This window comes from Drosophila yakuba, chromosome 3L (genome assembly GCF_016746365.2).
Source record: "Drosophila yakuba strain Tai18E2 chromosome 3L, Prin_Dyak_Tai18E2_2.1, whole genome shotgun sequence".
In the NCBI taxonomy this organism is placed as follows: domain Eukaryota; kingdom Metazoa; phylum Arthropoda; class Insecta; order Diptera; family Drosophilidae; genus Drosophila; species Drosophila yakuba.
This window is the reverse complement of record NC_052529.2, coordinates 12,444,755-12,459,800: the sequence shown is the minus strand read 5'-3', so window position 1 is coordinate 12,459,800 and position 15,046 is coordinate 12,444,755. Positions and strand designations below refer to the sequence as shown.

Here is a 15,046-nt window from a genome sequence, read left to right as displayed (position 1 = left end):
ATGTTGCTTAATTATTTTTGATGTAATCAAAAGAAAAAATTTGTAATGTAAAATTGTATAGCTTCTGCACGTTGAAAGGTGATGATTATATAGCCAATAAAAATAAATAAATTTATTACGGTACTTTCAAATAATTTGTTAAATATATTTAAGTAAATTACTAAACAAATATCTGGTAAACTTGTTAAATATATTTAAGTAAATTACTAAACAAATATCTGGTAAAAAAATGTTCCATAAACGCCTAATAAAATCCGAGATTCTATAGTTTGTTTTTGTGTAGATTTGATAAACATGATTAAAAATCGTATTTTTCTGACTATTTCAAAGCTCTTTTATCTGATTATATAACAGTTTGGTTAAAAATAGTACGAGTCAATTTAAATATTATTCGATACCATTCAATTTCGGCGTAATACATTTATGATTCATTTTACAAAATAATTAAAATCTATTCAGAGCACTGTTCGCAGCTGAATCGATGGCCCCGCAAATTGTTTGCGTGCTGCTTCTGCTTGACTATTTTTCATTTTGCTAGTCGCCGATCCAGCAGGTCTGCCCCTCCCCCTTCCCGCCAACTACATCCCCTCACCCCCTCTCGATGGTGGGGTAGAATTTTCTTTTTGCTTGCCAGAACATTTTCCAATTTCATTTGCGTTGAGAACGCGGAATGTGAGCGCGAACGGGCTTTTGGACGCATTCATCATTGGCAGGGCGCCATCATCAGTTGCAGGCTTGGCATCATCGCCATCATCGTCACCATCCATCCCCATCCCCAGTTCCTATCCCCAAGCCCAACCCAACCCAACCACAACCCATCCCCGTTTCAAACGCTGGAGCGGAGCAGCATCATCATGGGCAGCCGGTTGGCCGTTTGAAAAAGCAACATTTCAGCCATATTTTTCTTGCTTTCAATTTGGCGTATCGCGCTTTGGCCATTTTTCATACGGGCGCTTTGATGCGTAACCCGACAAATGCCCTCCAGTGCCACCCACTTGGGCCACCCACTCTTTGGATCTCCATCCGTGCGTTCTCTCCTCCTGATACTTATTTCCTATTTTTTTTTTGTTGGATTTTTTATCTCGTTTCTGGCCAAAACGCAAACGCATAAAACGCGTCCTTTGAGCGATTTGAAGTCAAGTGTAAAAAGCGTTTATGCCAAAAAGCGGAGAACAACAAATTTGGGCGCTGCAAAGTGTTTTAAGTTTAATTTGAAAAATATTTGAATTTTGCGCATTTCTTGGGTCAGTGGTCAGTCATTAGAGTCATTGCCTGCCCATGAATTGGTGTGAATTTTCCTCACTATCCATTGACAGAGGTTATCGGTTTACGAGTGGGAAAATCTACGGCGATACAATTCACTTTCGCTTTGGGTAAATAGTTTATATCGCTTTTGGGATTAATGGAAGCGTTGGCAAACAGCAGGGCAATTTTGAAAGTTTCACAGCTTCACAGCCCAATCCTCCCCCAAAAATCTCGCCCTCTTCGCCCAATTTCAGTTTGCCAACTCCAATCAGCCGCACAATCTCTGATTGCGACTCGTTCTCAGCACAAACGTTTCAATATTTACACAAATTGCCTTCATACGAATACGCATACGAATACGCATTCGGATATGGATACGAATCTGTGCATCTGTGTCCGCCCAGCCGTTAACCGTACTTCATGGCTTCATGGCCAATCTGCGATACTAAAAGTTGTCATTTCAATCTGTCCCCGAACTCGTGTGTGATTCGGCCCATGGGAACGATTTCGAGGTTTGTTTAGTGCGGATTCAATGAGGAGGGAAGTGGCAGGGGCACGGGGTTCTCAAAACAATCCCTATCACCATGGGCGGCATGATCTTTTCAGATGAAAGATATCCCTCTTACTCATTTGATGGTTCATCTAAAGCAATGCGTTTCAAGCTGGTACTGCTTTTATATAAGTTAATAATTATTTCTAATTAATGCCATTAAAATCACACAAATCTTTTGATATGTATTCCATACTTGGTAAATGTTTAATTTCTAATTATTCCAGTGTTTCCATTGAAATAGGCATAATGTTAAATCCTGCAGAAGCTAGACTGATAAATCTTGGAATATTCACAGCTTCTGGCCAAATCGTCTGGTGCTCTGCAAATGTGGCCAATGGCCAGGCGGCGTTTATAGAACCAAAAGCAGCTTAAGGTCAGCATGAAAATCCAAAAGCATAAAAATTCTGACCAACAGTGAATAAACAATAAAAAAAGGCAGAAATACCGAACTAACGACGTCACATTTGGTAGTGGTAGTTTTCCGTTGGCCGTTGTTACCACTTGTTGTGGTTGTTGGATTTGTTTTTATTATTGTTCTCAGTGCAAAGGAAAGCAATGGGGAAATGGCCAGAAAAAATACCAATACATGGCCAACACACACACTCACACACAGGCACACACACTGCAAGGCTTCATCTCATACATATTCCGTATACGTAGCCCGTTCGTTTAACTGTTGTTTTTATGCGCTGCAGACAAATATTTGCTTTCCGACAATAGTCATAAATACCAAAAGCTACATGCTCGGCATACTTAGAAATACTCTGGCACACACGCTCACTACTACTGGCTAACACACACACACACTTAAGCACACACACACTCACTAACACACGACCGCCTGGGGCGCAAATAGAAATCGAGGAAAGCAAATAGCGCACAGGATATGGTTTTTGGCAGCACCAGGATAGTGGCAAAAAGGAGCAGGACGAAAAAAATGCGATGCCAGCGAAAAATGCTTGCGACTCGATCCGAGTCGAGTGCCAAAGGGAAGGGCGGCGGAGTAAATTCCCCAAAAGGGGCGGGGATCCAACAAAATGGCTGCGCCAAAAGCGGCAGCAGTCGCCAAAAATATTAGAAGGAAAAAAGTCCGCTGGCCAAAATGGCAGCGAAGCAATAGTGGTCACACACACACACCAGCAAAACAGCAAAACAGCAAAGCATCCACAGGAGCAACACAGTAATGGTCATAAGGACATGCCAAAAGGCTTAGCCGAATGGCTAAAACTGAGAGCTACAGTGGCGGGTTAAGGAGAAACTATTACTTGTGGAAGGTATTTAAGTATTCTCAGTTATTACAGTTATTATGTTTATATTTAAAGTATTTAATTTAAAGTTTACTTAAAAAGGAATTTCATTTCATATCTTATCTAATACAATCTTATCTAATTAAAGTATCTGAGCTGTTTACTTTTATCTGTAATTTATCTGTACCTTTATATGTTCTTAGTTCGTCACAGAAAGTATTTCATTTTTGCAGTTTAAACTATTACTTTGGGTTGTGGAATTTAATGTTTAAAATGTTTACAAATTCAAGAAAATATATATTTTTCCTAGTTTAGAAAACGGAATATGTTTATTTACCTAGTAAAATGAGATGACTCAATTGAACTTTTCCCCTTCGTAATGAAATATAAGTAATATGTTATTAAATCAGATAAATAATTGTAATAAAACCAGAACAAGTGCCCACTGTACTATTCGATTGCAGCCAACTTCAGCGCTCCGCAAAGTTTTGACCTCCGAAATGGAAACAAGAAATGGGAAATTGTGCAACAGCAAAGGGAAAGAAAGCTTATCCATGTGAAAAATCTGTGCCGCGTGTCCCGAGCACGCGCTCCTTGTTGCCGCTTGTTGCCTTTAACATATTACACCTTTCCAATCGTGGGCACCATTAAAATTGGAAACTCACAAAATCGCGAAGTGAGGAGCAGTGAGGAACTGGCCAGCCAGTCAGTCAGCCAACCAGCCAGTCCGGTGAACAAATAAACAAACAGAGTGCCCACGTGCCTCGCCGGAGATTATCCGCGCATCACAATCGCAGCAGCAACAAACAAACAACACAACAACCCGCGGCAGAGGATTCAGTTCGAAGTTCTCAATCCCAGTCCCATTCCCAGTCCCATTTCCAGTTCCATTGTGAGGACCTGTTTGACTTGCGAAGACCACTCCCCGCTTTCGCTTAAACTCCCCTCGCCTTTTTCGATTTTTTCGCTTTTTGCGATGCTAATCTCGGCGAAATGTTACAAAATGTTTAACAATTAAGTAGCGCCACGCGCTGCCACGCTTCGAGTGTGTTTGCCTGCCCCTGGGAGTTTTTCATTGCGAGATATCACTGCACAGATATGGGCTCGAATAAAGGATTATTGATATAGATACCCGGCACTCGATGCTCGATTGAGCGGATGCTGTAGATGCTGATCGCAGCGATAAAAAATGCAAAGAGCTAATCAAGAGTTCAACTTGCGCCGCGCTGACATGTGTAGTCCTTGAGGTCCTTGAGCACAAGTGCCCCAGTCATCGAGGATGTATGTAAGTAGAGGAATCGCGAGGGAACCGCGATGAGGCATTATTCATGAGCCACTTCTCGCATTTGTCTTCATTTTCAAATCGCACTTATGATGAGGTAAAAGTAAAAATGGGTCTTCAAATCATTTATGCAAACGGAAAATTACCAATTCTATTTAACGAAACTTGTATTATAGCTCTACTATCCAAGTAAAGCTAGAAACATATATTATGACAGGGGTAGTTGAAAAATACCCACAAAAACTACACAAAAGACCACCGAAAAATGTCCCATCGCTTGACCAAAATTGATTTTCAGGATCCCGAAACTTATTAAAAAAGGGAGAAGCAGAAAAAACCAGCCAAACTACTGGCGCAGCCGCAAGAGGAATAAGAAAAAGGACTCGAGTACAAACAAAAGGAGCAAGGATACGCTGGCAGGATGACGACGAGGACGACAAGGAAACGATAAAAGACCAGCGACAGGCGACAACAAAAACGAGAGCATCGACGACAAAGTGCGGGAAGTTTGCACAAGGACATTGCATGCACACCACATGCATGCACACAAGGATATGAACACACACACACACCCGTGCACTCTCGCACTCACACACACACACACAGCTGCATCCGCAAGGCACACCGATAGGAAAGCACTCGTTCAACCGCATGGCAGGCAAATGACACAAACAACAAGCCAACGGAACGAAGTGTAACCAGTGAAAAAAACCAACATGGCTTCACTGCAAAATCAGTTAAACGGCCATGACTTTTTGCCTCTGTGTGCGAGTGTGTGTGTGTCCTGCAGGACAACCAATTGAGGCTCCACTTGTCATGCACGTACGGACATGAAAAGAAACACCGACACTCGTGTGCGTCCCATGTCAATATGGCTGGTTACATTTCGGCATTACAGTAGCCGGAGCTCCAGGACTCAGGACTCAGGATTCAGGACCCCGGGAGCTACTCCATGCGAGTGGGGTGCATGCCCCCACCCATCCCCACTGTCCACTCGGTGGACGCTTCACTGCCTCCAATGACAAACCAAATATGTTTCGTGGTTTTTACGCAAGACTCGTTGCCGGCCATCAGAACGGATAGGATATACATACACTCAAGTGAAATACACACAGGCAAAGTAAGGCATCCCTTTTTAAAAATTATGTTAATGTTTTAGAACTGTGAATTATTTTAGTTAGACTTAATGAAATATGCACCTACCTGGAATATACACCTAAAATGCAAGCAACGATAGAAATATGTATAAATGTATATAGCTTTCACTTAAATAAATGCAGTTGTCCCATGAATTATATGCAAGCTTCAGAGATTTTATATTCCAGTCAAAAAATTTGTTTGGTATGCCAGAAATATCCTTTTTTCTCGGTGTCCGGACACGCACTCGAATCAATCAAACTCTGTGCGCAGGACATGTTCCATGAACGCCCAGCCCATCGGCATCATTCAGTCAATGTAAATGTAAATTTGCGCCTTTTTGCGACTGCCACTGCGACTGTGGTGAACTCCGAACTCTGGATCCTGGATTCTGGGAGCTGGGTTCTGGGCTCTCAACTCAGGACTCTGGACACTGAACTCCGGTCCGGAGTCGTGACTCCGTGCGTGATGAAGTGCGGGCATGACGTCAGCGGGGGCAAGGACGTGGCAAGGGGGCCGTGGAAACCGTTAGCCATTGTTGACATTTCAACGTTTGACCACCGGCCGGCTGACAAGGACACACATATTTGCTCCTGCCACGGCCACCGCAGAAAACTGGGCGCATGCAGCATGGTGCATGGTGCATGGAGCATGGGGCATGGGGCATGGAGCATGGAAAATGGTGCATGCAGCTTGCTGCGTGTGGACCGGGCTGCCATTCATGTCCTATGCCACTTTTACGGCCACTGCAAGTGTTGCAAAGTTAATTACCAGCTCGACTCCAGAATCGGTTAGTGCAGATGCACTCGCAGGTTGTCAAAGGACTCGCAAATTGCTGGCCATTCGTCAGAATCGGCAGGATATTACGGCAATGGTTTAACTGTCGAAAGTCAATCGCTTATGCGCCCAATTGTTTTCTGTATTGGCTGCCAAATCGCTTGAAATCGAAGCTCAGAAGGGTTAAGTTAAAGGTTCCACTTTAAGTATTAAGTTGGATTAGATTTAAAAACCACTATATAGTTTTAGAACCTGGCATAAGCATAACTTTTATGATTATGTACAATTTTATATAAAGCGAAAGGTTATATATCGCCGTTTTAACGAAACTTGATAGATTGGTGTTTAAAAATGTTCACTCGCGGGAAAACTTCATCACACCTTACTATCATCAAGGATGATACTTTGCTGCTAAGCGCGAAGTGAGTTCAACTTCAAAAGCTACTTGCTACTTGCTACTTGCTGTCGCAGGAAAACACCTTGGTGAACACCACACGTTCCGCAATCCAACACTGATTAAAATTCATACAAGGACCGGAATGACTCGAAAAAGACCTCCGTTTAGGGGTAACCCCCCAGAAGGCTCCTCGAAGGAAGCCAACATAAACAAAGTAGTTGCCTTGGCTCGACGCAAAGTAAACATAAATAAGAGCAAACGGAAGCAAACGAAGCTCCGATTAAGCAAATACGAGGTGAGCAGGGGAGGCGCTTCAAAGGATTCAAAGGGGGTGCCAGGACATCTTAATGATGATGTCATGAATAAATTAGTTGGCATGTGACTGCCTGGAAAACTACAATCTTGTCCGGATCCCAACTTAAATCATCTCCACGTGGCGGGGCGTTACTACTCACATAGAATTGCCGCATTGCCGCAAGTTAATGACAAAAACGAAGTGAACCGCAAACGGTGGCATTGCGGTTCGATGAAGGGGCGTGGCAGGCTCAAAGCTCGAAAAATGCGGCACACGTGTGAAAATGCCCCGAATTCAATGTATTCCATATTCCTGATGAATCCATTTAAATGAAGTTGCAAATTATGCAAATGCAGAACGTCCAGCTTGGCCTTGCGTCCTGGTAAGTAAAAAAAAAGGGGGAAGAAGTCGTCCTTTTTGCAGGTGGCCACCGGTTTGACATCATCGATGCAGCCACGCCCCCTTCAACACCCCAAACTGTCGGGGTCGCAAAATTAATTAGTTGCGCCTATTTTGGCGATCAATCATTCAATTTTCTGCGCCATAAAATCTCGCCGGCAAAAAAAACGAAACAAGGCTTTCCGCAAAACAAGGACGCCACTTGTCCAACAAGCTGCCTCATCGCCCCCGACCTTACAGCTCCGTTCCGCACTGTCCCGCTGCAAACAGCCGCGTCATTTATGCGCTACGCTTTTTACGCTGCGAACTGCAACCACCCGATTTCGAATTTTCGGATTTTTGGGTTGGGGTTGCGATGGGTTTTTCCCGGGTGTTTCAGGATGTTTCAGGAGGTTTCACAAGGTTTCAGGATGACGCTAAAAATTGAGCCTGAAATGGGACTTGTCAGGCGACGCATTCTGTCACCAGCGGAATTGTAATGAGCAAAAGGACCATCAGGATTTTCTATGGCAATGCTAAAAAATAATGTATTGCTACATGTAATTGATTGCCATAGAAAAAATATTTCTAATCTGTCACATCCAAAAAAAGCTAAATATAGGTGTACAAAAATCATAAATAGGTGTGCAAGTGACAAAAACTATAAAATAATAAAAAATGCCAAGTCAAAATGAAGTATTTTTTAAGAATAATTAGAGCACAGTATATTGTTATATTAAATTTAGAATTATGTGTTTTATGTTGGGCGTAAAGCTTAGACAATATTTTTCATTACATTGTGTTTGTTCGTCTTCTAAAAAATAATCAATAGTAGGTAGAAATGGTAAAATGTTTTAACATGATTCATTTTTAACAGAGTAACATGCTATATGCAATATTCAATAATTTTACTTTTTATATGAACAAATGCACTTGTTACTCTTACTTTTTGTCTTCTTTATTAGTAGAACTCATACCTATGTATCTAAATACAATTCTATACAAATTCATACCTCACCAAATCGTGGTATTTTTACGAAAAATGTAGACCTTTGGTAGCAAATTGTTGTATATGGAATAATTCGAAGTATTCGAGCCCGCAGTGAAATTAGCCAAATTAACACCTTGCTAAGTCTGGCTGGGCTTAACCCGGCAAATAATTGAAATATTTTTTGCTCTAATAAAACGACCCAAGGTCGAGAAAGTTGCCTGGGTATGAGTTGAGCCGGAGTTGTGTGGCACATTTAAATGAATTTTGGGGTAAAAAAAAGGGGGCATGCTGATGTGGGTGCATGCAAAAAAGTTGACCTTTTGTTTCTCCCCGAAATCCCACACTCAATTACGAAGGACTCGCCGCGGGATTCAGGATTCTGTATTCTGGATTCAGGCTACAGGATTCCCTGATCCCGACCAACTTGGCAACAGCAGCAGTCTATTTGGGCGAATACTTCGAGCCATTTAAACAATTTCCATTAACAAATATGCGCAAATTGCCCATCGGCGGTTTTACAAAAATAAATTGCACAGAAAAATATTTGTCAAAAATGGGCAGCACACAAACAGCGGATACATGCTCAATCTTTTTCCAACCCAAATGCACCAGATATTTGTACAAATTATTTTTGTGCACTTCATTAAATATTTCAGCAATTTTGAAGGCCTCCAGCGTGGAAAGCTGGAAAAGCAGCCTGGCGCACTTTAATCAACCGTAAAATGTTGACCTTTTTTTGGTGGCCCGGCCCGCAACATGTTGTCGAAATTTCTGGAGCACCGAATGGAGGTCCTTTGCATGGGCGGGTGTGATGTGTTGTGGTGAGGGTAGGGATTTTCCTGGGGGGGCAGAGCGTGTGGTGAGCCTAATGGACCGTCGACCTCCGACTTGCACTAATAGTACGGATATATAGCCATGGCCGGATTTACATAATTTATGCCGCCCGGCGAAAGGAGTGGCGCCTGGAGAAAGCCATATCTCAGTTTATGACATCCTTCTCATAATTCTCATCACTTCCACGTGGCGACGGGCGACGAGTGACTTTGAGGTTTTATGGCCAAGTCACTTCAAATGAGAAACATTACAATATGAAACAGCGAGCTCTCGTCAGTGGGCATTGTCGGCGCTAAATGGAATATTTAACATTTATTTATGCGCATATAAATGCATGGATATACACTCGTATATTCAATGGCCATTCGCTGGCTGGCACATGCATTATTTATGCATTTATACGTGCCACAAAATTCATAAACATTTGTTGTGCAAATTTCCCTGGGATGTTTCTCACGCCCTTGCGCTGCCCAACCCTCCTCCATTCCATGTGCACCATCCTCTCATCTCTGGCGATTGCCAATAAATTCACATCAAAGGTCTTTATTTGTATTTGCTTAGCAGCAAGCCCCGAAAAGGATGCTCCCAGGACTCACAGCCAGCGGCCTGGTTGGCCTGCTTGGCCTGGATGGCCTGTGCAAATATCATTTTCGTTTCAATTGAGCATCTCGGCTTAGGGCATTACTCCGTCGCCGTTCCAGGACCTCCAGCGACACTCCCGTCATCGGCTAATCCCGCTGCTCCTGCTGCCTGGCAACTGGAAAATCATTTAGCAGCAGCCCACAAGCTCGCAAGGATGCCAATGCGAGCACATCCTCCACGATGCGGCCGACACGTGTCTGTTGAGCGAACCTGAAGGTCCTGCTGCACTGACAAAAACTCTCACCAGTTTTTGCTATCTCTCAATAATTTTATAAAACTGCATACTGGAAAATAAAGGAAACAAAGATTTTACTAATTTATTTACATTTTATGTTATGGCACAGCATTTAAAATAAATATAGAAAATTATAAAATAAATTAAGGAAAATAACGATCTATTCTAGAAAAGATGGCACATATTTCAAGTATATTTTAGTTATTCAATTTGCTAAGATACAAATCTATAATTCTTATGTACGCACAGATACAAATTGTTATAAACTGGTATATTTTTGAGTGATACTCGTAAATTCAAGTCCCTAGATATGAGATCTAAATTCAAAGCATCAGCTTATATCAAACCAAAAGAATATTTAATTATTGTCCATTATTTACTAAATGGAGTATTTATTGCCTATTAAATTGTTGCGTACTACCATTGCATATTAAGATATTTTCCCATATATTATGATATTTTTTTCGAGTGCAGGGGTGACTGCGACCTGAGACCGTCCCGAAAATCGTCGCAGGCCTTGCATTGCAATGAACTCAACACTCGAGCCGCCGCACTGACAACTGACAAAGTAACTCCCGGCTTAAGTCGAATGACCGCCAATGGATTTTTAAATACCCAGCACACGCGCCCAAGGAACGTCCTTTGGTGGGCGGTGGGCGGTGGGCCAAAATGAAATGCTCTGCCGCCCTCGGCGAAATGATGCCCAAATAAATAACTCAATTGTTTTGTTGACATTTTATTTGACACGTGACTTTGACTGGTTAAACACACGACCCTCCTCGCCCCCCTTTCCATTCCTTTTTCGGCCCAGTTTGCTCTGAGCTGGGCTTAATGCTTTGTTCTTTTTGCGGTTCATGTGGTCGCCATAGTCGTTACTTCGTCCTGGCATCGCAGCCGGCAGCAATTAATCTGGAAGGTGTCCATTAAGGCAGACACGCGTTCGCCGCCTGTGAAAACTGAGCATACAGGTAAGGTGGTGGCTGCGGCGGAGGGCGGGGGCATTAGTGGGCGTGGCGAAAGGGGCGGCTGCTGCGAATGACCGTGTAATAGTGTCAATTTGGTATTTATGGCCTTTTGTTGGCTCGCCCATTCAGTGATTTGTGTTCACTCCTTAAAGCGAAGACGTTGTCGGCATTCGTAAAATAGAGGGTTGAACGCAGAGAAGTCGTTTTAACGAGCCTTCTTATAGCTCAATTAACTAAGTATTCTAGACAAGGAATAACTACATAATGTCGTTTTCTTTTAATAACTATATCCAGGGCCATAACTGTGGAAAGACATAAAAAAAGTATTCTAGTTTATTTATAGAAGCCCAAGCTTAAGAAAATCAATTTACGGCAGAAATCTAAAACCATCAGGAAAAATTGCAAAAAATGTGAAAAAAATATTTTTTTTTTTGGAAACGCTGTTCGATTGGAAATTTAATTACGAACTCAACGAGGTATGACATTCCATACTTGGAGCTATATTTTGAATGTTCTGATCAAAATACTAATATGTATAATAGAAAAAAACACAGAAAAACAGTTTTCGCCCAATACAAAACCATCAATAAAAAATGCAAAAACTGCAAAAAATTTGAAAAAAATATCATTTTTTGCATTTGCTACCAAGTATGATTATCTGTTTAGGATCCTTAAAGGTCAGAAATGATTCCTTGGAAAGGCTTTGAATATCAATAGGGACCTGTTAAACGATAAATGGGAGAAGGAGGTGTGGGTTTCCCTGAACCAAAGAAGTTTTCAAGTGAAATATGTAAATGTGCGCAGAGTTTCCGGCAGGACTAATGTAAATTTCCTCAAAATAACCGACAGAACATGCGAGGCACCAAAAAATTAGCATACGCATAGTACATATGTATGTGTGTGTGTGTACTTGTGAGCTGAAGCTTTTGTACTTGTATTGCCAGGCAGCGGAAACGGAAGTGTGTAGCACTCACACACACACACGCACACCGGCGTTTGGCAACCGCACACAGGCAAACAGATACACACACGCACAGAGCGGGGCCGAAAAATGTGCATGACTTGTTTAGTTTGAAAAAGTTTTGTCCGCCCGAGCCACCTATTTGCCATGCCGCCCATCTTTCTTGTTTGTCTGCAAGGACCTTTGACTTTCTTTTAGAACAATTTGGCTTTGTATGCCTCTGTTTGTGTTCACCGTATGCGTATGTGTGTGTGGGTGTGTGTGCGTGTTCGTTCGTGTGGTTGCTGACACAAACCAAATTTTAAACAAAAGAAAGCAGAAAGCTGAAAGCATTCGGCGCTGCTCATATGAGACAAGCCAACTTAGGCTGTTGGCTAACGGAAACCGCACTCACACACATGCCTCGCAGACTTTCCCGCACACACACACATACATATATCCTTCTAGTGCTAAGTGACTCTTGGTCTTTGTTGGTCCTTTGAAGCGGCAGCAGCTCCGCAAGGCACTGAAGTATATTGTTAACAGGATATATAATACACAAAATAAAGTTTTCAGCCAAAGTTACACAAAAGTATTTTACAAGTCCTGCCTTCTTCCCCTTCCCTTCTTTCCCTTCATCCAAATCCCGATTTTGGTCCTGCCCAGGACCCTGAAGATGGAAACGTGCATCACCTTTCAGTCCTTTTGTGTGTTTGATTTTTGGTATTGTTTTACTTTTGTTGAGTCGAGTTGGATCAAATAAAAAGAAATTTTGGGGAATTTCCAAAAGGAAGTATGCAAGCTACCGTTCAATTTGTATTTCTTCTCTGAAATTTTAGTTTCGAAACATATAAAGAGGGTTTATTTCTCTCACTTAACAAAAAAGGAAATTTAAAATGCGTTTTCTACTTTAAAATTTTAAATCACCTTGTTTTGTAAGTTCCATATTACTGTTTCTATATAACTCGTAATAACTTTCTCGTTTGTTTGATATTTATGATAGTTCCCTCACCAGTGGCTTTCACATATTGCGAATGGAATGGGGACAGCAGAGGACTCCCATTGGGATCCATTTGTCAGGATACACTCCTGTTCCAGAGGATGGGCAAAAAATAAACTGCCAACTGGCAAGCCTTACGAGTATTGAAGCATTTGTACGGGCCAAAAATAAATGTTTTCAAATGTTTGACGCGCACTGACAACAAATAAGCACATCCTAGTGCCTTGCCAACCCACCTCCTCACCCACACAGGCACAAAGGCACGCACACACTCTTTTTGCCAAGGATAGCTGCTGAGTGTAGCTCAGTGTGCGTGTGTGCGTGCGTTTAATGTCTGTAATTTACCGTTAAGTAGACAAGTATTAATGGTAGAATACCAACGGAATGCGTAGCTGAACGCAGCTCCACAAACATACAAAACAGGGCCATAAGAGTCACAGACAAGACGAGAGCAGTCAGCAGTCAGCAGTCATGAAGGCCATGAAAAAGCGGCTATACACTGAACGAAACTCAATAAAACAAAAGATTTTAATACTGTCTAAATACGAGTATGTGGAAAATAAATGGGAACCATCGAAGGATAGAGTAATTTCCCAAATCTTTCATTTAAATATTCTAAGCGTGTTCACATTTTGATTAAATTAAATCAATATAGTCGTAATCAGTGAAGCCATAAACATAATAATTACAATAAAATATTATTCACTTCTATCCAACAAAAAAATTTAGATAATATAAATAATAGTTCATTTTTAATAATTTTAAATAAAAAGAAATGAAAGGAAATGTGAACTTTTGGCTTTACTTGCCTGCTTTAAGTTAAAGCAATTTATAAAAACTAGTGATCAAAACTAGTGATATTTTACTGCTTAGTATATATATATAAACAAATATACCGGGATGCTTTTTAATTTCTAAAAAATTTTCAAAACTGAATGATAAGAGTAGTGCAGAATAGTTCAATATTTTCGCTGCGTGCCATTGGCAAAAAACAAAATGGCGACTAGGACGGGGACAACATTCGCTTGACTTGACGTTGAAGTTACATGTTAACTGTGGCAGTGCCACCCCCGCAAGCACCATCCCCTCCCCCTCCCCCTACCACATCAAGCTCTAACCAACCACCCACCAATACACCCACTAACACACCCACCCACACACGCACACCAGCACAAATAAGCAATTGTCATTGTGGCGCGCGCATGTTGCCTCCCCAGCAGAGATGTCAAAAAAAAGTTGGAAAAAAAGAAAGCTGAGCCAAGCTGGAGCAAAAAAAAAGGAAAGCGGCAAGAAATTCCAAAGAAAACTCAACTTTGGATTGTTGGCATTTTTGTTGTGTGCTTTGAATGTCAAAGGGGGTGGTGCTGGGTGGCTTTCCCAATGGGAAAATGGGGGGCTCGAAAGGCAGAAATACTTGAGCGTTAAAATAGTAGATAAGGCGAATGACAAGAGAGAACGACGACAAAACAAACGCGCCATTTTCCCTGACGTTTTGCAATTTGACATTTTACGTGATTTTGGACCGGGCCCAAGGATCCACTTATTTTTTCTATTTTTTTTTTTTTTCGTCTTCTCTGCACGACTATGTGACTTGCCATTTGCCGAAAATTACAAACTGCCAAACTGCTGGCTGCGCTTATGTAATTGAGTTCGAAAGCGGCCAGCTCAACCACTGAGGCAAAGAAAAAAAAAATAAAAAGCATAAGAAAAGCGTAAGAAAAGCTCACCCACAAGTGCGCCCAGTCAAAAGGAGCTGAAGAAAGAAGCTGGAGCACATTTTTCACAATTCATTTCATTTAGCGGCGTTCGCTGCGAGGCAACATTATTACAAAAAATATTGCTCAAAATAGAAGAAAGCTGTGGAAGCTGCAGAAGGGAAACGAAAAAAATGCCAGCATAACTTAAGGCGCTTTCGCATAAAAACACACAAAAAATAAGTAGCGCTTTAAACAAAAAAAAAAATGGTAGAATATGAAAAAAACTGAAGCCGGGCGAACAAATGCTTCAGAATAATTTCGTTTTTTGTTTACATTTGCTCCGGCAACATTTCAAAGTCCTCGTTGTCGTCTTTCCCATCCCCATTCTCATCCTTATCCTTGGCCATATCCTCGCACCCATTCTCATCCAT

The 15,046-nt window shown here is 41.7% G+C and overlaps 1 protein-coding gene across 1 annotated transcript; it reads right to left on the bottom strand.

Annotated features, from left to right (window-relative positions):
* Window positions 1-13,222: 13,222 nt before the first annotated feature.
* On the bottom strand, window positions 13,223-15,046 carry LOC120321431. Its single transcript, XM_039373846.2, has 2 exons — window positions 14,949-15,046; window positions 13,223-13,388 (listed from the first exon to the last, which is right to left on the bottom strand). Exons 1-2 carry the CDS (start codon window positions 15,044-15,046, stop codon window positions 13,223-13,225), a joined length of 264 nt encoding a protein of 87 aa, XP_039229780.2.

Excerpts from the sequence above, each read along its gene's own strand:
- LOC120321431 (XM_039373846.2), bottom strand. The coding sequence starts at position 15,046 with ATGGATGAGAATGGGTGCGAGGATATGGCCAAGGATAAGGATGAGAAT. Across the intron at positions 13,389-14,948 it reads GAAATGTTGCCGGAGCAAAT|ACTGCTGACTGCTGACTGCT; the intron begins GTAAACAAAAAA and ends ATGGCCTTCATG.